The following is a 26,619-nucleotide window of genomic DNA, read 5'->3' as shown; positions in this document are numbered from 1 at the left end:
AGCCTAAAAGACACTGGGCTCCCTTATCATTAGTTATTCAGAGACAAGATGAGTGCCATTGTATGGCTTCATCAGGCCACTGCTGCCTGAGGTTGCTATCTATGCAGCAATGACTGCCTGTAATACTTTCCTTTGAGCATGGCAATGAGATGCACCCGAGTTGTGTTCCAGTTTGCCAAACTACATCTGTAGTCAGTTAGCCCCACATAACCTGCAACTCCATTTTGCTTTCATCTCATGTTAGACAGTGGTCCTGATGCCAGGGAGGATATTGCAGGTGGTATAGGAACTTAGCATAGGGATCTTTGGACACCCAGTGGAGCTGCTAGTTAATGTTGCAATGTGTTGTTTCTTTTCTGTCCCTCCTTTCCTGAAGCCCTCCTTTGCCTCACAGCCGTGCTGACCTATTTGACCTGAGCAAAGACCAAGAGATGAACCTTGCCTACATTTCTTCTGTTCCACATGGCGGCATTGAACAAGTTCGAATTCACTGGTTACTGGAATTAGTTGCTCTCAGGTAAGCAAACACCTCAAGTCAAAATTTGGAAAAATGTGACACATTAAAGTGTCCAACAGGTGCTCACTTTGATATTTATCTTAGTATAATTGCAAGCTGGTCATGTCTTTGCTTCCTTGGAAGTCAGGTGAGTGTCAGTGGAGGGGAATCAATTTGGGGGTGTATGAGATTAAGAAAGAGAGAGCTTGTATTGAGAAAGATGGGGCTAACCTGCATGCATTACATTCTAACAGGTTAAGGAGCAGTTTAAGGTCTCCTTTCATCTGAAGAGTCTTGTGGGTGTACTGGTCAAGTTTTACCAAGACCATCTCGGGTCATATGCTATATTCATTCCACGTCTCTCCTGCTGCCATGTCCAGGCCTCAGCATCTGGATTCCCAGTTGTACCATGACCTCCAGAGAGGCCTCAGGCTGCAGAGATGGGTTTCATGGACCATTGCATGTACAAGGATCTAGTGCTGCTTTTTTTAACTGGGTGCATCCTTTCTAAAATACTGCTTGGCACAACCTTGAATATAGAGCTTTAGAGGAGTCTCCAATGGTTCCTTAAGCAAGGAAGAGTTCTGCTTTGCAGTCAGGGCATCTACTCAGTGTTATGGAGAGGGCTCTCTGCTGGATTCCAGGCAACAGTCATGCCAACTGTTTTCAAGAGTCATACTGGGTGTTATCACTGCTGTTACTTCAAGTCCAGCAGAGTTTGGTCTCAGTACAGTAACACTAGCAACCACTTGCTACTGAGAAGAACTGCTGGGAGAAGCCAGACTTCGAGAGTTCAGTTCCTGTCCACATCCCGGCTGTCCACATGTGTACCTAGAGCTCCCCCTGGCTGTAGGTCTGGTTTTAGTATTCAGGTCACAGTGTTACGTGACTCCCTTTCCAGGTTGGATGAGTCTTTGGCGAAAGCTAGGAATGGGATGGAATAGGGTGATAAGCATAAATTCAGTCCATTCCTCACCAAAGCATTTCAGGTAGCAATACTGTCCCAAACAAGACTTCTCACCCATCCTGTTATGTGCTTTGCTAACCATTAGCCATTCTAAGAATAGTGCTGAGGGACTAGAAAGATGGCTTACTTTTCTGTCCTTTAATTTAGGAGACATGATACAGCAAAAAAAGTCCCACGAAGATTAAAACAAGCCTGACTTATTGAGAGATCCAAATGAAAGCTGCCACTATTTTATTACTACTTCTGTCTTCCTTCCACTTGGGAGTTTCTTTTTGCATCCTGAATCCATTTGTGCACTGCATCAAGTGACAAGTAGTCACAATGAAAACAGGGTGACTTTAGTTAATACCAGTTAATAGCGTCTTCCAAAAGGATTCATATACATAATAGCATTTCTAGTTCTAGGGAAATACATGTTAGACTTTAGGAGGACAATGCTGGAATTCCTTGCCTTTCAAGTCCCATTTAACTCAGCTTAAACACACTCATACCAACATGCAGTGGAAACAACCAAATACAGATGCCTAGAACAGAAGTGATTGGTCTGTGAGGAAAGACAACCCATAAAAACCCCATCAAAAGTTGCAATAGTTCTTAAAGTTCTGCCTGGCTAAGGCTGTTGCTGAGCTGAGCATATTTACAATCCACATCATTACTGCATCTCTCAGACACAGGAGGATGGGAATTTACCAGTTGTAAGTTTGGGGAAGCAACAAGGGGAAGGAGTGCTCAGACTCTGGAAATGGGATGTGAGCAGAGGAGTAGTGGGTTTCAGAGTGTACATTAGGAACAGGAAAAGTTTTCTTCCTAGGTATTAGGGTGTGCTTGTGTATGTAGGTTTGTTTGGGAAGGTGTTCGGAGGTCCTGCACACAGTTGAGTATTGCATTTGTACCCCAGAGCTGCCTCTGTATGTTAGTCCATCTGTGAATATAGCAGGTAACACAGCTCTTCCCTCCCATCTTTCCGTGTGGAAGTTTCCCAGTAAACACCCTTTCCTGTGCTGTGTCTCCCTCTCTTACTGAGCTATGGGTTTTGTACTCACTCTTGCAGTGACCCAGCTTCAGCAGGGGCAAGGACAGCTGTCACTGCTTACCACTGCAGGAGTCCCTGTCCTAGATCTCAGAGGTTTCTCCTGAGAGGTGGCTTGGGTCTTTCAGGTTTCTGTAATCAGCTGACTTACAGAAAAATGAGTGAGTGCCTCTGAAAAGGAAATAGCCACGACTACACTCAGAGGCCAAAATCCCTTCTGGCAGCCTGTCTCAGCTGTGCCACATGTTGGATTGGGCTTTCCAAATGATTGAGGTAAAGGAATGCGTCTGTCATGGATTCTGCTCAGCCTTTGTAGGGAGTGAGGCACTGACTCCTTCAAAGTGGGACACAATCCTTGACACAATCAAAATTCTAGGAGCATGGAAACTTAGCAGTCAAGCAAGAAGCCCCAGAAAAGCTGTAGTGCCTCAAGGGTAGGATTCTAACCCACTAGCCTCAATATTTAGCTCAGCTTTGACACATAGAAATTAGAAACTTCGCTACTGTTTAGAACCAAGCTAAAACTGTTTGTTTTGCAAAAATGTGCATTTGTCAAGGACAAGAAGACGTTTAAGTTGTGGAAGGACAACCAGTGGACTGAGTGGCAGCAATGGTTTGGAAAGGGAGAGAACATGGAGGCTGCAGACAAACACTGGGATTGAAAGAAGCAACAAGGGCAAGAATACAAGTCTGAACAGAAGGAGTTCAGTGCTGATGCTGAATTCTGTGCATGTACAATTCTCTTCCTGAATGAGTGATTTCCAGAAGGACGTAGAGAGGTTTTTAGTGAGAACCCTGTAACAGCAAAACTGTGTTGTGTCATGGGGTTGGTGAGTAGAGAAGACTTCTTGGAAGATGATGGTAGGTGCTTGACTGAAGAAGAGCATTTAGAGAAAACAGAGGACTAGGAGTTTCCACCACTGTGGAAGGCCAACAGATACAGGCATTGCTTTTCCTCACCGTTGTGCCATCTGTAAAAAGGTGCCATAAATGTTCCTCCCAAGAAGCAGATGTGCTCAAATAAAAGACTGCCACCTTCCCCTTCTCACTTCTATAATGGTCTTTCTCATTATGTCTTCTAATCCCCCAATGCCGAGTGCATCCCTGTATTTTAACCCTTTTCTAGGACAGCAAACCCACCTCTTATCTTTTTCTTTATTCCAAGTTATCCTGTTATTTCACCACCCGTGAAAGGATACCACGAGGCAAACTGTTTTCAGAGAACTGCTAGTTTTATTTTCCAACCAAAAGCACACATTTGTCTCTAGGTCATGTGACACAGGAATATTCATGGTTACGGGGGAACCCAAGGTGTATTTCATGGACTGAACAGTTGCCTGTTTGTTAGTTACCAGTGCCAATAAATACAGCCATTTTGACACCTAGACCACACATTCTGGCCATGCTGCATTAGCCAACAGGAGAGTTTGAGGTGAAGATTCCCAACTCTTTGCCCAGCTCCATGGGACCCACGCAGTCCGCAAGTTAAGAACCCTTTCCTATTCTTATGTAGCAGTACTAAAGTTTGTTGGATACGTGATTTATACAAGGCACCACAGTGAAGAAAAATATAGTCAATCATCTACATGATGGATATAACATTTCCTAAAAGGCATATAATGATTTTATTTCAACATTAGTATTAACCTAGTTGGAATTACAAGCCCATCCCCAGCTCCCCTCCAAGTCACAGTACCTAATTCCTGGTAGAATAGGAGAGAAAAGAATCAGCAGGTTTTAACAATTTTCAATCTTCATACCCTTAATCTTGGTATAACACAGTATAGCAAACATAAACATGCCAGAAAAAGGCTTGCTTTTTTAGTTACCTTTTACATACTCCTTAGAAATAATTTACAGCCTCCCAGCATCCCTACATCACAGCACAGAAAGCTGTTTCCCTGCTTTGTTTGACATTGTCCAACACCAACTTGATTGTGAGCCCGCTCTGCCAATGAAACTGAAACAGAAAATTGTTCTTATGGTTTCTTCTGGTCAATAGTTTCTTCCTAGTAAAAGTCTTAAAGCTTACCCCCCCTCTCTTATGCATAGCCAAGTTTCTTTGCTTAGGTATCCTTTGGTACCATTCTTACAATAAATATGATGAAAAAGAGACTTCTAACTCTTTATTTTTCAGCCTGGATAAGAGAATGGCAACCTCTCTTCATTTTTCTCCAGAGGCTGTTGTGAGGATACACCTTCCATTGGAATCTCTCTTTCTTTTTTTTTCTCTTTTAAAATGAGATTCATCTAGAGTTAAGGGTATTATTGCATTTTTTTTTTTATGTTCTAGGCTGGTAGCTTGGCCCATAAAGATAAAAGAAGTCTAGATTGCTAGGATGTATATTCTTTTATCCTGAAACAATTTTATTTGACTTCCAGTGACAGCTTGCTTTGGCACAACAGCCTAAGAGTGTCTATATTGATACTGTCTGGCAGTAACTCCTGTAAACCCACTTCCTCATGCTAGGCCCTGGCAGTACCTTAAAATAGATATTCCCTGATCAAAGAATGGTTACAAACAAAAGCAGACACAAAGCAATACTTTGTCCTTGGGCTCTGCCCATTTGTTTTTCTGACAGAAAGAAACTGGTCATACCAAGTCAGCAATTTAAAGAGTAATGTAATTAAATTGTTTTATGACAGGAAAACGCTCCAATGGTCAATCCTTTAATCTCTTGACAGACATTTTGGTCAGGTTTTACTGCCCTGGCAGTACCAGCAGTGTGCAGCTGATAGGCTTTTTTATAATGAGTGCATGAAAATGTCAGCATTGAATCACTTACCTAATATTGTGCTATTCTCAATCCCTGTGAAGACATTTTTTATTTTGTCTTTTGGGAATGCACTGTTTTTCCTTTAACAAAATATTTGTTCATGAGAGCCAGACAGGCTCTGGGCCACTTGGAGAACCTCAGTTTGAGTGTTCTTCCATTCAGTGACCTGAAAAGTTGAAATACACAACTCATGTGATGTGTTGACTTGACTTTTTTTTTTAAATGGCACAGCAGAGAAATGGCTTCTGCATACATGGAACCTATTTCTAGAACCTGCTAACTGTAAGAGGCACAGCTGTCATAGAATTTCCTTCCATGCTTGGTGCTGTGTGTGAGCCAGCCATGAATAAGGAAAGAAAGATAGGGCAGCTGTCCTACCTTTTGTGCAGGTAATTATAAGCTTGAGTATGAGAGAGGATATTCTGCCAATGCCATGGGCCAGAACACTTTGTACTAACTGTGTTACAATCAAAATCTAAATCTATGCTTACTTGTAAAGAGAGAACATGTGTATGTAACACCACAACTGACTCTGGGGTTATCATTTGACACAAAGCAGAATGAACAGCACTTATTGCAAATTGTTATAGAAAGTAACCCAGACCTGGAAAACATGGTTTAGTGGACCTCAAATCAAAGAATAATAAGATAGGAGGAAAAAAAACCCCAAAATTTCTGTAGTATGTACAAACAGTGGTGGAATATTTCCAGCATATGGGGATACACAGCTCACAAAGTGTTGCTCCCTTTACTTGGCCCTGGTACGCTACCGTAAAGCTTCATTAGCATTGCATCACAGAAGACCAGCCAGGCAGTTCTGACTGATCCATCACTCCCCTTCTAGGCAGATCACAGATTTACCTTCCCACTCTACCCTCTTTTCTCCTGTTTCTCTTTACACCCAGGCAGGCAGTTGTAGGAAGAACATGCTGTGCTGCATCACAATTCTGAGGTTTTACGTTTGATGGTCATTATGTGTCCCTGAATTGGAGTTGCATCTGCCCACCAGAGGCAACCTATTTTTACAGGATGGTACAACTACCTGGGTAACTGTGTGACTGCCAGTTAAAGCCATTATTTTTTCTTAATCCTGTTTATCTTCTTACTAGTTAAAAAATTGTGCATCAGAGTCATATTTCTTCCAGCGTCATTAAGGGTATCGCAACCTTCAGTAACTAATTACCACAGATTGAAGCCACTAACACAGGTGACTCCAGCAGTAATTTTTGGAAATGATGGTTTTGAAAGGAACCTGTGATGGATCATGGTTTCTTCAGGTTGTGTCATTAAGCCTATGTAATCAAGGTGGAGAGACATGCTACATTCCACAATATTTTATACATTTTATTTCTATGCAAATAGTGGGAGTTGTTTAGGAGCACACCTAGAATGATGGAAGGGGCAGGGCCTTGCAAGCCAGAATTTAAACCATTATGTGTCCAAGCTGCTAGATTGATTGCATTTTCATGGAGACGGCTTAGCCCCCTTAACACAAACACAAACCATTGAACCACTGGGATAGTCAGCTGACACTGGGCAGACTTGCCAGCACAGTCTGATGATGTATATGTTGCGTCACACACGATCATGGCACAAGGGGGAAGTCAATCCCAAACTGCCCTATTGCACATCACCTGCATTTTAAAGTGAAGGTGCAGGTAATAATCCAACCTGTTCCATCCTTGTCCTGGACTGCATCCCCAGTGGCTGTTCTGTGTGGCATCTGACAAACAGCAGAGCTCCTCAGGGGAGAATGGCTTGTAGGCCCATTGCTGTACACAGCCAACAGTGTGTCTGATAGTTTAATTATTGCAAACTGTCCCTCCCCATCTGTCACTTCTGTAGTGAATTGTCAAGGAAGACACAGGATTAAACTGAGCAATCTGCTGGAAGCTTTTGGTCTTTTGCAAACTGCACAGCATTATGTATACTGTAGAAGAGCATTTCCTGCATACTTCCAAAATCTTTCCCAAAGTAACCTCCTCTTTGCAGAGAGTCTATCACTGAGGGATTGCAACAAGCCAGGAGAACAGAAATGTTTAAGTCCTTGTAGTCTTTCAGGATTTCCTTTAGAGTGTTAACTCCAGTGGTGTCCAAAAATGAGATGGAAGAGCAATCTACAACAAGGGCTTGGAAATCAATTTGCTTAGGAACTAGTTGCAGAGTGGTTTCTCCGATGCCCAGTCCATTAGCAGTTGTGTGATCTCCCTTTTTCAGATGCTGCTTTTCCTTCTTCTCATATTTCTTCCTTCTAGCAGCTTCTAGGTTAGGATCTAAGTTAGTCAATCTGTACAGAGACTTTAGGAAGTAGTTTCTATTTGCATAGTAAAGCGGGGCCTCAAAACGGAATATTTTGACCTTTGGAACAGAGGAGAGATTTTCATATTCTAAGTCATCCTCATAAAAGCTGGTGTCTTGGATCTGACCAAGCAGGGCTGTCCGTGGCCGCTGTGTCCGAACAATGATGCATAACATGGAGAAAACAATGCCAACCAACAGCCCTATTTCTGTGCTGACCAAGGCAGAAGCAGTCATGGTAACGACCCAAACAAGTGTGTCCACCTTATTCACATGGTACCGTGCTGGCACATCTCGGAACTTCCTCAGGGCTCCTCGGAGGCTGACAATGATGATACAAGCCAGGACACACTTCTGCAAGGAGTAGAAGAGAGGTGCCAAGAAGAGCAGCACCAGCAAAACCACCATTGCACTAATTACTCCAGAGACTTGAGTCTGGCAGCCTGTAGATGTTTTGACGAGAGTTTTTGCAAGAGCTGCACTGGTTGCAAAAGAGTGGAAAAAGGAAGGAATGATGTTGCAGAACCCCACAGCAAACATTTCCTGATTGGCTCGGATGGTATAAGCATATTTCTTTGCACACATTTCAGAAAGGGATACAGTGAAGACAAAGCTGACTATGGCAAGAGGCAAAGCATCTACAGCAACTCGGAGCATTAAGTTGAAATGTGGTACCTTGGGGGGAATAAATCCTGTTGGAATAGCTCCAGAAACACTGGATGCATACACTTCATTTAACTTTCCATAGTGTGACACCAGTGTTGCCACAACAATAACTACCAGCTCTGTGGGAAGAGGAAATTTCAGCTTATGCTTATACCGATCTCCCAGTTCCTTAGCAGTGACCAGCACCACGATACAAATGGCACTTGTGATGACATCACAAAGGTTAGCCTGAGAAATGTTCCGGAGGATGTTAATCCAGGTAATAAGAAGCATCCCATGCCCTTGGCTACGTGGGATTTTTATTCCAATCAGATACTTCACTTGAGCTGTTAAAATGGTTAAGGAAGCACCAGTTGCAAAGCCATCTAGTACAGACTCAGATAGGTACATAGATACAAAACCCAGACGAAAGATTCCCATTAGAACCTGAGGAGACACAGAAAAAAAAAGAAAAAAAAAGATGAGCCTTAAATGGTGCTGCAAATAATTAAGTACAGATGGGAGAGAACTAGCTGGAGGCAGAGAGCATTTGGCTATTTGAATCTTAGAACAGGAATTATCCTTTGATGTTTCCAGTCTGCTTTTAAAACATGATTCCTTTTACTGTTGTGGGATACTACAAACCCAAGAGGTGAATGAGGAGTTTGAGACAGGGTCAATCGAACAGTGGTCTGAAGTGACTCCACTGAAGTGACTTGTCTGAATTTTATTTCCCATGGAAAAGAACAGTGGATGCAAAAATGCTTCTGTTATACCAAAGCCAATTTTCTTTTTTCCTGTCTTAAAGTGAATAATTTAAAACTTATGTCCGTTGCTTTGTAAACAGAATTCGAATGACAACAGCTAAGATCCCTACTTTAGTGGCACTGTTACATTAAACAGCCCTGTGAACAGAAGGGAGAGTGGAGCACAGACAGCCTTTGTGGCATGCCAGAGGTCAGAAGTGGCAGAAAAGCTCACAAACTTTCCCAGATCCCAGGATACTGTCCTTAACTAGTTGCTTCTCCTTCCTTTGATGGCTTTGGAAAATACAGCTTCACAAGGGCATTTTGTTGTTCATAAATGTGGCTGAAATTTCTTAGTAAACAGGAAGGTAGCTAGCTCTTTCTTAATTTATATATATATATATACAATTAATAGGTAAGTATGTTCATCATACTTCCTTCTGTGTTCTTTTGATATCCTTGTGATGGGCAGCACATTGGTAAGTCTCAAAGAGTCCAGCACAGCCATTGTCTGAAAAGTAGGTTAGTCAATCTATTTCCCCTCTTGTCCTTTCTGCTTCTGAATTATCTTTGGATAGCAGTTTGGTAGAACATAGTACTCGCTAGCAAAACACCGAGCAGCACATTTTGAACCTGTGTAGAAGTAGGTGAGTGGGTCTGCACCTTTATTAAAGTATCTAGGGAAACAGAATTACTTCTTCATTGTTGAAGTACACAGCTACCTGGGAATTTCCCTCATGGTAAGATTTGTATTGGATTCATGGTCCCATGAAAGCAGCAAGGCCAAAAGGCAGTAGCGTCAAAACAATGTTAACCGTCTTGCAGAAGACTCTTGTTTTACCTGTGTTTGCTAGTAGCTAAGAAAACTGCCTACCTCATGCTTGCTCTGAGTTGCCTACAATTAGGCTTCCTGGAGAAAACAGCCCAAGGTCATTCAAGTGAACTGATGCTGTATCTCTCATTGAAAGAGAGTCAAACCAAAGCTTAGGTCACGCAAAGAAGCTTAAGGAACTTCATACCGTGCCTCTGGATGTCAGCAACCACTTACCTGATACACTCCAGCCACAAATGTCAAGGCTGTAGCAATGCCAATAGCGTAGCATTCTTTCCCACACTCAGCATTCATCCCTGCAATTGTAAGGTTGAAGGCAGTTGTGTTGGACTGACTGTCATTCTGCAGAGAGCCATCACCCAAGGCTGGTGGGGCATCATCATTCAAGTCAAACCCAGCCAAGAGAAGTTCTCGGTCTACAACTTGTCCTACCATTAAGCTTATCAAGCTGAAAATGCCAACTGAGACATGACGGGATGTGCCCATTAAGAAATAGATGATATTGGCAAAGAATGATGTGTAAAGACTATAAATTGGCTTCAGACCTGCCAGCAGTGAGTATGCAATTGCTTGGGGCACCAAAATGATCCCAATCACTAACCCAGACATAACGTCCCCCCAAATGTACTCTTTGCACTGGTACTTGGGAAGCCACCGTAAAACAGGAAGGAAGTCCATGACAAAGTTCTTCAGCTTCTTTGGGGTGCAGGAGCAGCTCTTCCTCAGCTTAGCTAGCATGACTTCTTTCCTATTAATCTTGACACGAGTCTTTCTTTCCATGAGAAAGCAGGAAGAGGTGCTGTTTTCCATCCTGGTAGCCTCAAGTGGTCTTTCCATTGTCCCAGTGTTTACTTCATGTATGTGTTCCTGCAATGTGGAGAAAACAGCTGTTAGGTTGCAGTTCATGAAGTTTTTTTTAGCACAGGTGCTTAATGCCTAAAGTTTGTCACCTGATTGTGCTTTTAAGGAAGCATCATCCCAACAAGAACACCACCACAGGGCTCCAGTGACACACAACACTAAGAAGTAAATCTGCAGATTGAGCCCTTTGTTGCAGACATTTAAGAGTACATTTGATTGAATCCAGTTTGTTTTACAAGGAAAAATGGAGTTAAATTAGTCATTTCTTTGTACAACAAATATTTCCATCAGCTCTTCCAAATGGTCCGTCACAGAGGTCTCTGTGGTCAGAGGCAGCACTTGATGGTGTGAAATAAACGTATACTAGTGAGGTAGGCTATGGTCTTTCTAATAGTACATCTTGCAGTCATTGATGTGGAACTCACACGTGGTATAGTGATCTGTCACTGCAGCTGTCCTCAATGCACAGGAGAACAATTTTGCTCGTAGAACCTGTAAAGCAGAGTTTTCTGGAGAGCAACAATTTAGTCTTACGCACAAATTTGTACACGAACTATTGACGGAATCTTAGAAGCTGCTACATAACATGAACCTGTTGAATTGTAGATTGTGTTGATGTGCAGCTTCCATTAATTAATAAGCATCTCCTCACAAATACCACTTTGGCAACATACGGACCATGCACCGTGATAGAATCTGTTACCATCTCAGAAGAGTGCTACATGTTAGTATTTTCAGGTCTAAACCCATAGTTACCCTAGCTTTGCTCTCCAGGGAATAAGATAAAACAATATATTCTGTAGGCAGCAGAACAAACACAGCAGTGTTTCCTATGGTTCTCCTGCATGTCAGTTTTCTGATACATAAAGACTGGGAAAATTTGTATTCTCTAGATGGAGATGCTTTTGTTGTCTCTTGCCTCTATGAACACAACTGTTTTCACCAAACTCAATCTCTGCATTTTTGCTCAATTGTCAAATCAAGTTGAAATTAGCTTAGTGCATTCATAAATCATTTGGGGGTAGGTGGGGACATGACTGAGAGGCAAAACAGTACAACATGCAAGTGCCCTACCTTAAACAGTTTAAAAACAAAAATAGGAGCAGGAAGGTGGAAAATGTCAAACAGACTATGCCAAGTGGCAAATCTTGTCTTCTGGTTTGCAGTGGAAAGAAAGAAGAGACTTCCAAGAGTGGATGCCCATATGTAAGTACTGGGAGATAAGGAATGGCTCATATTGACCTAGAAGAAATGAGCATGTGCTAGTACAGCAGTATGCAGAATCTCTAGGAAAGAAGAACTTCTCAAGCCGAGCCTCTCCCAGTGACATAAACAGCCAGGATCTCTGCAACAAAGCTTTTTGGTGCCAGGTGTGACATTGCAATATAATGTCAAAGCTTGTCTTCACTTACAAGTAAAAGCTGTTTCTTTCCTCTTTCAGTATCTAGAGACAGAAGCCATACCCATCAGTTCCCTAAAACTTGAAGTACACTCACTGGCACAGTATTCTGTTGGTCTATTTTAATGATTTTAACAGTTAATAGTAAGTTTAGACTCTGTGTAAATTTCATACCTTTTTTTTTTTGTTGAGAAGAATATCTTGATTTGCTAATGTTTGCTAACACCCAGTTAAAGTGTAGAATTCCAAGCTGAGAAAAAACAAAGGGCTTATGAGCCCAACTGAAGCATAATTTGATCAGCAAAAGAATAGATTACCAACAGCCTGTAAGCTTTCGACCTGTAGCACTCCAAATAGAGAGTGGCTTATTATAAAGTCTTCTGTCTATCCTGCTTGTTATTTTTTTTCAAGATTTTAACAAATACCCTTTGCCAGCAAATTGAAAACAATGAGAACATATGTATCTGTAACTAGTGCCAAAGTCTTAAACAAGTTCCCAGGTATTATTTTAAATGACACAGCGTGATTTCTAAGGCCATGCAAAGTTTAACCACGACTTGAAACAGGATGTTTAAGTGTTACAGGTACTTAGTTCATAATATGGTAAAAGGCAGAAAAGAGATTCTTATGAGAGATGTGTGAACTGATTGTCCAAGTTGAAAATGACCTGCATAGTAGTCTAAATATATTTTAAAAAAACAGTGGATTTCGATCCATCCCAATTACATTAAATAGTTTTTAGCTCCCACTGTATAAGTTTCTTTATGTTTGTAAGTAAGGTTTGTTTCCATCATAAGGGAAAACTAATTACAATTTAATGTAATTATTTAGAAAGACTTATGGCTAAAAAAAAAAAAACCCCCCCCCAGCCTGTAAGCTTTCGACCTGTAGCACTCCAAATAGAGAGTGGCTTATTATAAAGTCTTCTGTCTATCCTGCTTGTTATTTTTTTTCAAGATTTTAACAAATACCCTTTGCCAGCAGATTGAAAACAATGAGAACATATGTATCTGTAACTAGTGCCAAAGTCTTAAACAAGTTCCCAGGTATTATTTTAAATGACACAGCGTGATTTCTAAGGCCATGCAAAGTTTAACCACGACTTGAAACAGGATGTTTAAGTGTTACAGGTACTTAGTTCATAATATGGTAAAAGGCAGAAAAGAGATTCTTATGAGAGATGTGTGAACTGATTGTCCAAGTTGAAAATGACCTGCATAGTAGTCTAAATATATTTTAAAAAAACAGTGGATTTCGATCCATCCCAATTACATTAAATAGTTTTTAGCTCCCACTGTATAAGTTTCTTTATGTTTGTAAGTAAGGTTTGTTTCCATCATAAGGGAAAACTAATTACAATTTAATGTAATTATTTAGAAAGACTTATGGCTATTTTTTATCAGTAATGCCAAATTTACTTCAGACTCTAATGTACTGCATGGTTATGCTAGGCAGGATCTGCTTGGACAGGAAATAGGTTGGATCTGCTCTTTGTTAGAATGTAAAGGTGAGAGAAAAGATAAAAGAAGTTACAACACCAAGAGAAATACTTAAGAGCATATGATTAAAGATAATACAGAATGCTAGCAACTGTAATAAAGACACTCATTTTTAAGATGCAAAAAACCAACACTTCCTGTCTTACCTAAATTAGTTGGAGAATGAGAGGCTTGTGTGTGAGGACAGCAAGTCCTATTTGAATGCCACCCACTTCTTACAGCCAAATGAATTCAGACAGCCAAGAAATAAATACAGTGCCCTTGTTGTACATACTTAAAAGCTAGTGGGCAGTTCAATATCCAATGAGTGCTTTTGATAGGCTACATAAAAAAGATTGCATCGGCTTCTGTACACTAGGCTCATATATTTAATTGTACAGTTGCTGTCTGCCTCTCTCTAAACTCACACAATTTACTTCCAAGTAAATTTGTATTTACAAAAAAATCCCATTAAAATTCACACATATGCACTGTTTGTGCAGCTTCCTGAAGGATGATAATAGTTTTTAATACATAGGATTATTGGAATATAATTTCTCTGGAAATCTGTTAAGAGATCTTGTGTATGAATGATAATTTAGTAATATGACCCGGATGTACTGCCTTACTGGATAATCAGAATAACAGCTTTTTGTAAAAGCCAACAAAAAAAAAAGCTAGTATGATAAAGCATGTATCTTTTCAGCAGTTTTGATGCATTTTAGACAAAGGTCGAAAGAACCTTCCTGGTGAAATAAATACGTTCAAGCTAAACCACAGCCAAATGCTGACAGGAGCTCATTTTCTTCAATTCTTTTTTCTCCTGAAAATAAGGGTTTCCTTCCTGTAAATAACCATTTATTCTGCTAGATATATTTTCAGGATCCATGTCAAATGAACATGCTAGCTGTAAAACACTCAGCTCTAAAATGAGATGTTATTGGTTTCCAGAAACTGTTAATGTTTAGAATTTAGTTGTTACTTTTAGAACATAGTAAAGCCACACCAAATAATGGAAAGGACATTGTTACCAACAACACATTTTTCAGCTGTGTAACCCAAGAATTCTCAGTCTGTGATGCCTGTAGCTCAGTAGTAACTTAGTTGCTTTATCTGAAGAAAATGGGGTTCCACCATGGCTGCATGCTATCCCCTGTACATTTGAGCAGCCTAGCAGAGAGCTGGGAACTTCCAATGCTCTTGCCATCTCCAAAGACAAGAGGGTGGAGATCAGATCTGTCTGCTCCTCTGCACATGAGTAGACTCCGGCCTTCTGATTCTGGCACTGAGATACACCACCATCCTTCCACAGTGGTAATACTCGAGCAATATTCGGGAGCCCTAGGGGTGTCAGTAAATAGACTCCTCTACTGGTTTGCCAAACTGACCCATTTTCAGCTCAGCCCATACTACGTGGTTTATAAGAAAAGGGACAACCCCTGTTTCAGGCTCCCCCTCACCCCCCAGAGCTTCACAGAAGATAATGTTTGCATTTTATTCAAACGAAGGCTTCCCACCACTTGCTGAAAGAGCTGTTCTTAGCAGGATGCGCAGATGAAGCAGCATATAGCATAGAATATGTCTATCCATTGCATTTGGCTGTGGTATCAGAACATTCTCAACTGTTTAATACAAGTGAAAGTTACTTGCATGCACATTCATATACATATGTATCATCCATATCATTACAATCAAAAGTAGTCTTTTTATTGGTTATTTTTAAATGTATTTTGATGTTTGGAATCTTCACAGTTAAGTTTTTTCAGGTTGCCCTTGGCCATATGAGCAAAAGCAAAAAGCTTTTTTTTTTTCCCTGCTTGAGCAGAACCGCTGTCTGAATCGCTCGTTCTTTCAGGTTAAATGCAGTGACTCAGTTTATTTTGTGAAAAAGAGAAACAAAGCAAAGAACCATTCAAGCCAAACAAACTGCTGACTTTCCAACTGGCCTTAGTCCCACCTTTCTTCCTGTCTTTTCACCATGCCACTGACCTGACAAAATCTCTCTGCAGGGGAGGAAACATTCATCACAACGTGTTCAGTGGGATTTCTCTTTGCAGATTCCTTGGCAAGCAGTTTCTGCTGGTGCACATATAACCATTCTGGCTGGATGAGTTGTTCCTTGTGAAACAGCACAACCCAAAAAATCTTTATTCTGATGCATCCTTTTGTCTCCCCATCCTGATTGTCCACTAGAAAATCTGAAGCTGTATCTCTAGAAAGCCAAAGAGGGAGTAGGCAGGTTGAGCCTGCCTCTTTATGCTAAGGAGATCTCTTAAATGCTGTATTTGGGATAGAAGTCAGGCAGTGTATCACAACTCTATACTAGAATCGCTCCCTCTTGCTGAAATAGTGATTACAGGATAGAGCCCTTTATATAGGTTGAGCCAAGTGATGCTTGCAGTTTTCTCTCTGTTCGAACTATGAAAAATCAGCTAAAAACTAATGTGGGTAGAGCAGGTTTTGTATTTATCATCTGACGTTTCATTGTATTTTTATTGCATAAATCACAGAAAAACATGAGAGACATCAGTTTAGCTAAGCATTTGATTTAAAACACTTGTAGGTGTTGAGTTAAACTGTTCATGTTACTCATCTTTCATATCAGCAACCTTTTCTGCCTGCCAGAAACCTCTCTTGGTCTCTAATGGCTATGACTACATTACTGTTCTGGTTTTGAGCATTAACACAGTTTTGAAAAAAATCCCTGGTTAGCCTCATTTACGGTGCGTAGATTCAATGTACAGAGGTGTGTCATGCTTGCAAACCAGACTTCTTTCAGAGGAAAGTACCCAGAAGCTCTGCCCCACTGCACTCTGACCCTTTATGGTGGCATCAAAACCCGAGCCAGCAATTGGTTCTTTGGACAAATTTGAGCAGATGTGGTGAGGACATTTAGTCTGTGGGACCTGACTAGTCTGAAATAAAATCCTTTAAATGCATATAATATAATACAATACTGCTTCAGTACCTACTGCTTTGATTTATTAATCTGCTTTTGTTGTGCATAATTACTTAGAAATGTCAACATAACCTATGAGTTTTAGAAAGGATCAAGTGACAAAACAGAACAAGTGAAATGAATGTTTCTCTCTGTCTTGCATAAGCTATTGTATTTTCAGCTTTAGAGCAGCAGGACCTAGATGTGCTTGGAAGCAGACTTAAGCAAAGTGCCAGCAACCAAAACCATTTATTTAAACACTGACCTAGCAAGCTTTCAGGCTATATGCAAAGAACATCACAGTGCTTTTTAGGAAAATCATGTGAAACTTGATGGGCTCAGTTTTTTACTATATCTGGGCAAAATATTGTGGCTTCAAAGCATTTTTCTGCTGAGTTTCGACGTTATGCTAATCCAAAAGTGAAAGAGGAAAAAATACTACAGTTTATTGGTCTCTAAGAGTCAGGAAAGCCAGAACATTAGTCTAAGTTCTCTACAAATTAACACTGCTATACTAAGGAGTTATTCTGAGAGTCAAGCAATGTTTTAGATTTGTGTATGTCTAATTAAAACCTCCAATTCACAACTTCTACTTCCAGCTATAAATTGATCTAGGATTTCCAAGGCAGGTTAGGTTGTTTTTCAAATGCCTGCGTTCACCAGCAGCTGTGATTCAATTCATATTTTCCCAAGGATTCTCAGTCCAGTGTCCCAGAGAGTAAGGTGACAGCCACTGACATGTAACAATCCCAGAGGTAATGAGCAGACTGCAATAGAACTCACACAGTCAGCCAGCAGCTGTTGTTGAGGCTGGCCCATCAGATCATCCTTGGGAATGATCAGAACTTGGAAATAAATAATCAAGTAGTTTCACTGGTTCTCCAGGGTCTGGTTTTGTTCAGGGGTTCCAGAACGTGCTGGTCAAAATATTGGCATGCACTCGAAGGCAAGACAGCGTTATCCTTCTGGAGAGTCCTAGGGCCTGACCACTAAAAAGACATTTTCTGTGGGGTCAAAGAACATTCCTAAAGATCAGACTTCTTGCTTCTGGAAAGGTAGCTGGTCCAAAGTGAAAGTCTGTTTTTTAAAAAAATCTTTCAAGACAGCTTTCCAAGACCTTAGTCATCAGTCACAAAGCTAAACACTAAGCTCTGTTTTCTGCCCTGTGATTTTGCTGCACTTTATTTAGTCACATTAAGCTGTTGCAGAGAGAAACGAATTGATATCCCATTCTCATGTTTTTTCCTGTTGTCTTCCCTGGTATCCTGGGTTTACTAAACACAATAAGGACAATATTTTGGAAACACTCTTTCATATTTAATCACTAGGAAAATGCTCAGTTTTAATAATAATATAATACTTTGAGAACCAGATAAGCTTCATATAGGCCACTTTTCTTAAGTACAAATAAGAACTAGCCAAATGGCTGGTCTTGAACTCTTAGACCAGGGTTTGCAGGAAAGATTACTTCCATACCAATAGCAGCTGACTGCATGTTTTACAAACCTTTGCCCAGTATCTACCTTATAAGCAATATTTATGACGAACAGAGTAATGACAAAACTTAAAAAGCAACACCGGTGTGCAAAATAACTGAAAAGAGGCAGTTTTGCATCTTTGAAAACAGGCAAGGAACAAATAAAACCTGAGTTCAGAAGTGTAGGAGGGGAGGCAAATCTCTTACCTGGATAGCTTTTTGACAGGAATGTTCAGCTCTGTTTTTGCACGTTGGAATGAATGAAAGTCTTCAGTCAGGCATTGCTCTATTTGCATAAAGGATAATTATTAGCTAAATATTCCTCAAGGGAAGAATGGGTAGTTATGGAGTCTTGAGCTTGCTGCGTGATAGTATGTTGTCACTTGTACCGCTCTGAAAACTTGGATATATATACAGCACTCGCTGAGGATTCGAGTTTAAATAATGCATACGATTATTAATTAACTAATGCTGATCCAAAAATTATGCTGAGTTCAGAGTAGCACATCTCTGACCTTTGAAGCTGGTTCTCATCTGGGATTTGATCTGGTTTATGCATCCTCATATAGCATTAGCTTTTGATTTTACATATTCAAGGTGTAAGAACAGAACTGCGGTCTTGCCTGAGATTTGTGCATTTTGCAGGCTGGAGTAAGTACTGTTCTGCTCAGCGCATAGGATGGGACTGCTGGAGGTCAGAGTTCCATTCCTACACGTCAGTACATTCAGATCACAAGATCTCTGTTGCTTCTGTGTAAATCGAAGACTGTAAAATGTAGGCAGATCAGCAGGACAAAGACTGACTTTCTGTTCATTCTCTGTGAGGTATATAAATGACCACGTCCCCTCGCTGTTACCTTAGCTCTTTGGATAGGTTCAGACCTATCCAAATGACAAATAATCATCCATCTCCTCCTCTCAACAAAGGTGATAGGTAATGTTTAATGGTTACTAAGCAGTGTAGATTAACAGATTGGGCACAAGGCCAGGACTCATAGGAACTGTATTCAGTTGGCCTACAAGCTAAGGGATGAGGAGATGTGTATGTTTCTCAGCCAAGGAAGAACGTGAACATGCATGCTATAAGAATCTGAGATGGGAGGTGCGAGGCCTGAAAAAGCCTGTGTTGCTGGATAGACAAAGATGGTTCCTCCTTCCCTGCCACCAGGAGTGCTTGCAGGGGAGTGCAGTGCGCAAGCATGTCTACAGAGGGCCAGGTTCCAACATCGTCTTTTATCCCAGTGCAAAAAGTTGTTTGCTGCTCTTTAAAAAGAAAACATGAAAATTATGGAAATGAAAAGTCAAAACACCAACATGAGGGTGGAACAGAAAAGGAAGCACATCTCACCTCTGTGATGCTAAACTAGTCATGGATTCTTAAAACTGCTGCCTGTTACCAAGGACTCAAACTTGGTGACAGTAGTTGTGATACTCTAATCCCAAAAGCTAAAGAAGGTCATTTAAGTCTTAGAAAAATCCTCTTTCTTGCCCCTTTCCTGTAGAAAGTCTTGTCAAGCATTCCTGTCCCTTTGCCGTTCCCAAGGTAGCTCTCAAAATGAAAGGGAAGCAGTAGTGCACTTAATCTGCATAATGAATTTTGCACACTGGTGGCAAAGATAGTGTGTCTCTTTGGTCTTGTGCACCACAGAATAGAAAATGACTTTATTGCTTCTGTTAATTTCTTTTCAGGCCTGTGGTATTTCTTTCTTGAAGATAAAATGACTTAAACTCAGTCTCTCAAATTTGTCCTTTCATCCATAGCATGAAGCCATTCATCAAGGCTTCAGTCCAACAATAATTTCTGAATGGGCAGCTCCTGGCATCCTGGTTGAGTTCCACTGACACTACCAAAGCAGGACTAAGTTCTAAAAGGACTGCCTTTCCATGTCAAATGCTCAAGTGTGTATTTAAGAAACAATGGTAATTGGCCAAAATAACCAAAAGACATGCTACAATGAAACACTTATCTCTAAGAATAGAAACTACATTAAAAAAAAAAAAGACCATTGACCAGTAATTGAGAGTTTACAGATGATTTTCCTTTGTGTGACTTACTATTTATCCTTATGAACAGATGCCTAATATTAACTGGATCAAGAACTGCAAAAGTTTAAAAATCTACCTGAGGGTATTTATGAAATAAATGCTGTAAAGAGATAAAAGATATCTGGCTTTGTTGACACATTTACTCAAGGATTTCAGAAGATTTCAGAACAATTCACAGCATTACTACGTACAATTCATACCTGGTAATCTAATTATATACTTAAAAAAATAATACTAAATTAGTCATACAGGGAAGGTTAAAAGTATTTGTTTACTGTGCTACAATCAATAACATCAAACCTTCAGAAGTACATAGTGCAAATGTAATAGCCTTTTTCTTCCTTCTGTGCAAGTGTTTGAAGTTCATAAATTCAGTGAATTATAAAAAACACTTAAGCCTAATGTCTGCATTATTTAAAATGCCCTCAAGCCTCAATTAGTCTACAATTAACCTTTATACCATAGTGACCAGGTGATGTGCCTAAAAAGCACACATTTTGTTGCTATTTAATAGGAAAGATGGGAGCACTAAAAATAAGCATCCACTCTTTTAAAAGCCCCTATGTGCTACGCCTAACATTCCTTCTCTAGCTGTGGCAAGTGTCTGGTGCAGCTGAAAATGATGTGTGTATGGGAGGGGAGAGACATGTTATTGATTAGCTTTTTTAAAGAAAATAATCTTCTGTAGTCCCTGCTGCAGGAGAAACTCTGAGATCTGCAAAGCTCAGTGCAGATGTATATATTCAAAACTGAGTAAGACCGTCCTTTACTATGCATCTCTCCTTCTGTTTCCCACTACAAACAGAACCAATTGATGAGCACTTACCAAAGGCACAAAGTAGCTGCAGTAGTTCCACAACAGATTTCTTATCAGCACACAGTAGCACAGTTCTTCAGGAGCACAGCTTTCTACAAAAGTAGATTAGAAATTCTGTCGTGATATAGTTTGGGTCTGTCCAATGGTAGTACTCCAGTGGTGTTTACAGTGAGATAACATAAATAAATAGTAGCACTGGAAAAAATCTTTGTCCTGTAGAGTGTAATCACAGGTAGAAGATAAGCTTAAAATCATTACATTACAGGGGCTGGTAATCTCTGCCTCCTAACTCATTCCTGCTATTCTGTTTTAATAGAGCCAGTTGCACTACGTGGAGACCAAATAGAAATGCAGTCCTGACTTAGCTTTAACAGTTTCAGGAGTTTTGTATACTTACTTCAATTAGACAAAAAAATACTCTAAGGTGTTAAATGGGATTAGGATAGGCAGTGTGTGGAACTGTCCTTATGCACAGCGTTGAGCTGTCCATGGTCATTGATGGAGTTGTGTCCTTTGAAAAAGGATTTTTATTAAAAAACATCATGGAGGGGACTTAGCTAATAAATCTTATGTCTAGGAAGACTTCACATACCTTCAGCTGCCACTGAGTGTAAAATGTCTGAGCTTGTCTGCCTCATAAACAAAACTGCCTGTTGTTTCACCCCTAAACAGCCAGAACTGTGGAACCAAAGCCTGCTTATTGATTGGTTTAGGATGAACATTACTCTGATATTTGTAAATCTTAGAGGCAAATTTACTGCAGCAAGGATAGTCTCTCAGGAATACTGAAGCTTCTTCACCCATTCCTTGCATTCGTGTGTAATCTTAATTGGATATTCAAAACTTATTTCTGTGTGCAAAGAAAACAGAGGATTTCTTACTGCATTGTGAGGTAAATGTTCATGTTTCATAAACGCAGAATATAATGCACTTTTATACTGAAAAAGGAGGTATTTTTCATATTAGTGGAAGTTGTTTGGGATGGGGGAAGAAAGAATAAAAAAGGGTTATACATGAAGACCATGGAGTGGAAGAGCTATCACTGCCATATTTAATAATACATCACTAGCCTAAATTGTAATGCCAAAACCAGGTTCAGAATAGAATTATTAGCTCTCAGTTTGGAGAGATGTGTAGGTTTGCATCTCATTGAAAACTGTCTATAAATGCAGTTAGTTAGTTTTACCTCCTTAATTGTAAAAGGTTTTGCTATATTTTACATTCACGAGCCAAGAGCAGACACTGGGATGCCATTTGAAGAGCTGCTCTTTCCAGATTGGGTTATAGTGCTTATTTGTCAGTTCTGAAGTATTCAGAAACCACTCATCACAAAAATTCTGTAAGACTAAGAGCAAGACATATTCATTGTGCCTTTTCACTATCATAAGTTATTAAACATCAGTAAATTAGGAAACAAACTCAGAATCATTTCATGAAGACCTCTTCTATTTTTTGTTTTGTAAATAAGTGATATATTCAAGTTAGACATACAGTTGCCTGTGGGGAGGAAAGGATTGATATAGAAGGACACACCTGAAAGTACATCTGCCATGCAAATAGATCCAGGAGCAGCTGGACTTCATCAGACACCATGTGCTACCTGTACCTTAGACGTTAGAGAAGTACCTCAGCTGAGAAATCTAGCTACAAATCTTCACACCTTCAGTATTTAGCTCCATGTTTTTCTTTTCTTAGACTGTTTGTTAGTTGTCCCATTACATGCTCCTCAATACAGATCTCACCAAGTGGAAACAAGTTTTGAGAACCATAAGATGGAAAAAATTAAACACCTGATAAAAGTAGCACACTGTGCATTAATGCAAAATTTCAGGTCCAGTTACAGCATGTGAATGGAACCTATGAGCAACCTGAGTGCTTGCAAGATGTACAGAGCAGACTAAGTAGAGCATTGTTGAATTTGGTTCTTGTTGCACATTTGGCAGTAGGGAGGGCAATCATTCCAACTCCTTGGTGTGATATTACACAACAGTAAATAAGCTATGTCCTGTGCTATAGTTGGATTCACATACTTTTGGACTATCTTTCCACATACAGCTAACAGGTAAAAGAATAGAAAGAGCATAAACAGAAAATAAAGATGTGAAAATGAAGGAGTGACAGTAATGTTACTGTGAAATGAAACCAGTAAGTCAAATATGTACCATGGAGACTCGTTACTGAAGGTGCAGTATTAGGCTGGGTGCTTGAATTAGAATGCTGGATGCATACAGAGAGCAGTTCTGCTGCTGCTTGGAAAGAAAAGCTCAGTGACAGCTTTCCCAGGCAGTGCCAAAAGGAGTTACATGCTTGAAGCAAGCTAGTTTTAGCACTTGGTCATCATTCCTTTTCCTTGTGCATCTGAAAAGTCACCCTTTAAATCTTCATTATGGATTTAGTCTCCCTATCCCCTCTTTCCAAAACTTTTGCTTATAGGTGACACTATTTGGAGTTCCATCATCAAGGACAGCATAAAACTGCAATGAACATTTTACTTGTAGCCCTGTGTTATGCAGGAGGAAATCACTTCCACACATCAAACTCAATCAGAAAGAAAGGTGTCCTCTAGCAGCCCAGCTCACATATAGTGACTGAGCCTACCTTTCAGTCACTGACTGAGCGTTTAAATTTGTAGTGAAGAATCAGTCAAAAAGCATTTCCTGCTACTGGATTCGCCTCATGATTATTTGATTACTTCCCTTCATAAATGAATGTAGACACAACAGATCTCAACAAGGGATCACAACAAGATCTCACAACAGTCTAAATTATCCATGCCTAGATGATCTGATTGGATATGTTTGCATGTCTGGAGAGGCCAGATATTAAAATACCTTATGCCTTTGCCTAAATTGCTATGCTTTCATTGCCTGTTTCCCTTTTACATCTTGCATTTGTTTTAAAAGGGGGGAAGTGGCAGGGGGGAGGGGAGGGGCGGGGAAGAGACACAACAGTCTAACAATATTTTCCTAGCAAGCTAACTCACCTCGGCACAGGAAGCTGTTGATGCTTTGTCTGCCTCTCTCTCTCTTCCCCCCACACACAGCACGCTCATTGCTGAAAGAAGGACTGAGACTGTGCTCACAAAAGCAGGCTGAGTAAGAAATGGAAAATCATAGGCCGTGATTAGCATCAGCTTGAAAGCATTCATTGTTTGCTTGCACTTGTGAGTTTTAGCCAGATCACAACAAGGATTTTGTGAGTTGCTTTGCAAGGTAAAGGTCAAATAACACTGATTTCAAAGAGGAAATAAGCTAATTAAGGTGCTGTATAAATCAAAGTCAATTCTATTTTTATGTGTTTAAAAAAAAAAAAAGATTCAGCTGAATGCACAGCCTCCTGGCTGGCTTGTCGAAGAGGCAGTGATTTCCAATAAATAACAGATGTTGTATTTTGCATTTTTGAAGCCCGTTTGTTCCTAAACCACAAAGATTCATACCCGTCCTTCTTTTTGCGCATGTATCATGCTGGTTGGTTGTGTGGATGGATTAACTGTGACAAGCTGTGACATCAGCAAGGGCTGGATGCTGCCTGGCTGAGTGGTTTTGTAATGCATCCTCCCATTATTGCTGGGCTGACTCATTCACGCTATAGGGTGAGTGAATTATGTGTAGTATGGGCCCAGCATGGACTGAAGTCTTCAGCACTGTGTCTCTGTGCAGAAGCTGTGCCATAATTGTAAAGCAAGCAGATTTTCAGTCCTCGCTTACACAAATGATGTAGCTGAGAAGCAAATGCAGAGAAGTATTAATGCTAATAAATAAACCTGGAAGTGATGAAATATGCCAGTTCTTTAGCATGGGTGCAGTAGTCTTTGGCCTTGCAACTTTGCAAAAGCCTCTGAATGAGGTTTTTGGTCTGCAAAGCATGTATGAAAAGCACAGGCTGTGTTTTGCCTGGGGACTTCTGGGAAGAAAGAATCAGTGTTCATGAACATGCAGAAGGTCAAGTGATTGTGGTTATTTTGGGATATGGGGATTTCATGGAAGGGAGCCGATTTACCATACCTGTAATGATCATAGGAAGCGAGAATGAGTGGAGCAAGAACATGGTAGAAGCAGCTCTGGTGTGAATGAGTAGTATATTGTCAGCTTCCACTGAATTTAGAAGGGGGAAGTGTTGTTTATTAATAACCCAGGAGTCTGCTGATTTCATAGTTACTCATTAATGATCTTGTGCTTAAACATGAAGTACCAATCTAGTAGGGGTTTTTTGGTTGACATTGAGGAAACCTGGAGCAATAACTGCTGAGAAGGCAGCCTCTGGAAAGGTGAATGCTAATGAGGGCTATTCTGCCATTCATATACTCTGAGGTATCGTTTCCATAGTGCTCACGGTCCCTTAGGACCTACTTTTAAGGTCCAGAGGTTTTTAAAGTACTCAGCAGAACAAGAGGCTTATGTAGACAATTGGTGGTTTTGGAGCAAACAAAGTCTTTGTAACAGCCTGAACTTTAAACTGGCTTCATTTCATTCCTCATAGCTGCAAAAGTAAGTAAAAAACAAGGAGGCACGATCCTTTTGTGTTGTAAGAGGGACTTGGAGGGCAACAAGTTGTGCTCTTGGAAAAGATAAACTTGCTGACATTTCCTACCCAGAGCTTTTGACCTTCATTTTGAAGGTGCTGTGCTCACAGCTTTTGTGCTTCACTGTCACTTCATCAGCCTGCTCTCCTGGCTAAAGAAATAAGACAGTTACTTCTGAAGACAGTTACTTCTGGAGGATCTGGTAGCAGCAAGAGTTTGAACTGGAATAGTTTATCTGTGTTTGTTCCTACATCTTTCCAGTGAACATCTTGGCTTTGGACATTGAGCTCCTCTCCAGGTTAGACGGGCACTTGTGTCTGTTCTGGAGTTTTATGATCCTTAAAATGACATCACGGACTCTAGAAAGGCGGTAAGCAATTCCTTGGGACACTGTATCTAAGGAAGCTCCTGGTAGTAGTCACCTACTGCAACCACTGTTTACTCTTGATTTACTCTTGAGAGGAGGAATTTAATTATCATGCATATTTACACTCATCAGAACAACAGTGACTGTGTTACCATTGGTCCACATCCTGGAACCTTGGCCAAGGGAGTGTATGTTGCAGGAGCTGGCTTACAAGGCCGAACAAAGATGGTCTGACACACAGCTAAGCATCTCTATCAAATGAATAGTGGTATGTAATATGATCATTATCTCAGCAGACACCATAGCAGGGTAGTATCTTAGACTGCACTTTCACTTCTCTCTAAGACTGTAACACAGAAAATCTCCCATGGAGCAGGGTCTTTTTTAGATGGCTCCCTCATGGAGGGAAGTCTGAGGTTGGCCAATATCCTGCTGAAAAATTTTGTTTACTGTTAAGGCGTCATTTGCAGCTCTCTTCTGCCAACACCTTGTGCCAGTTTTCTGTCCCTATTTCTTGGCTGCATTTGGCACTAGGCGAGCCACCTTTCCCAGCAGAAGCTCTCAGTGAGGATGTAAGCAGGCTCTGCTGCTGTGGGAGTGGTGTTAGCCAGCTGCTATGGCAAATCTACCAGAATAGAGGCTGTTCTCAGACATTGGTGAAAGCAAGCCAGATTATGTTAGCTTCTGATGTGCGTGGTAACTGTATCCACTAGAAATGCAAAGGGAAGACACACCAGCTGAGTGAGAATGTCAGGATGAAAAAGGCACTACTCCAGTATATAGATATTTCCCAATCATACCACTCCTAGGCCAGACAAAGCTCTCTTCAGCAGAATAGCTCTTGGTGGTGGTTACCCTACATGTTACCTTTGAGTTCCTAAATGGGCTGTGACCTACTGACAGGGGTCAGCCACAAGGCTTCC

General features: G+C 40.6%; 2 protein-coding genes across 3 annotated transcripts in view; one reads left to right on the top strand and one right to left on the bottom strand.

The window, feature by feature from the left end:
* Positions 1-381: 381 nt before the first annotated feature.
* IDUA (iduronidase, alpha-L-) overlaps positions 382-26,619 on the top strand; it is a 45,486-nt gene continuing 19,248 nt past the window's right edge. Inside the window, exon 1 of one of the 2 annotated variants that reach the window (XM_009274647.1) lies at positions 382-517. In XM_009274647.1, coding sequence (XP_009272922.1) covers positions 432-517 — 86 coding nt within the window. In that variant the 5' untranslated portion in view covers positions 382-431. The remainder of the gene's footprint in view (positions 518-26,619) is intronic. The other variant, XM_009274648.2, reaches the window with a different exon arrangement.
* SLC26A1 (solute carrier family 26 member 1) lies at positions 7,140-10,643 on the bottom strand. Its single transcript, XM_009274646.2, has 2 exons — positions 10,008-10,643; positions 7,140-8,660 (listed from the first exon to the last, which is right to left on the bottom strand). Exons 1-2 carry the CDS (start codon positions 10,626-10,628, stop codon positions 7,140-7,142), a joined length of 2,142 nt encoding a protein of 713 aa, XP_009272921.1. The 5' UTR covers positions 10,629-10,643.

Source organism: Aptenodytes forsteri, unplaced genomic scaffold (genome assembly GCF_000699145.1).
Source record: "Aptenodytes forsteri isolate BGI_AS27 unplaced genomic scaffold, ASM69914v1 Scaffold224, whole genome shotgun sequence".
In the NCBI taxonomy this organism is placed as follows: Eukaryota; Metazoa; Chordata; class Aves; order Sphenisciformes; family Spheniscidae; genus Aptenodytes; species Aptenodytes forsteri.
Note: the sequence above shows the minus strand (reverse complement) of the source record. Positions and strands in the feature narration are given on the sequence as shown.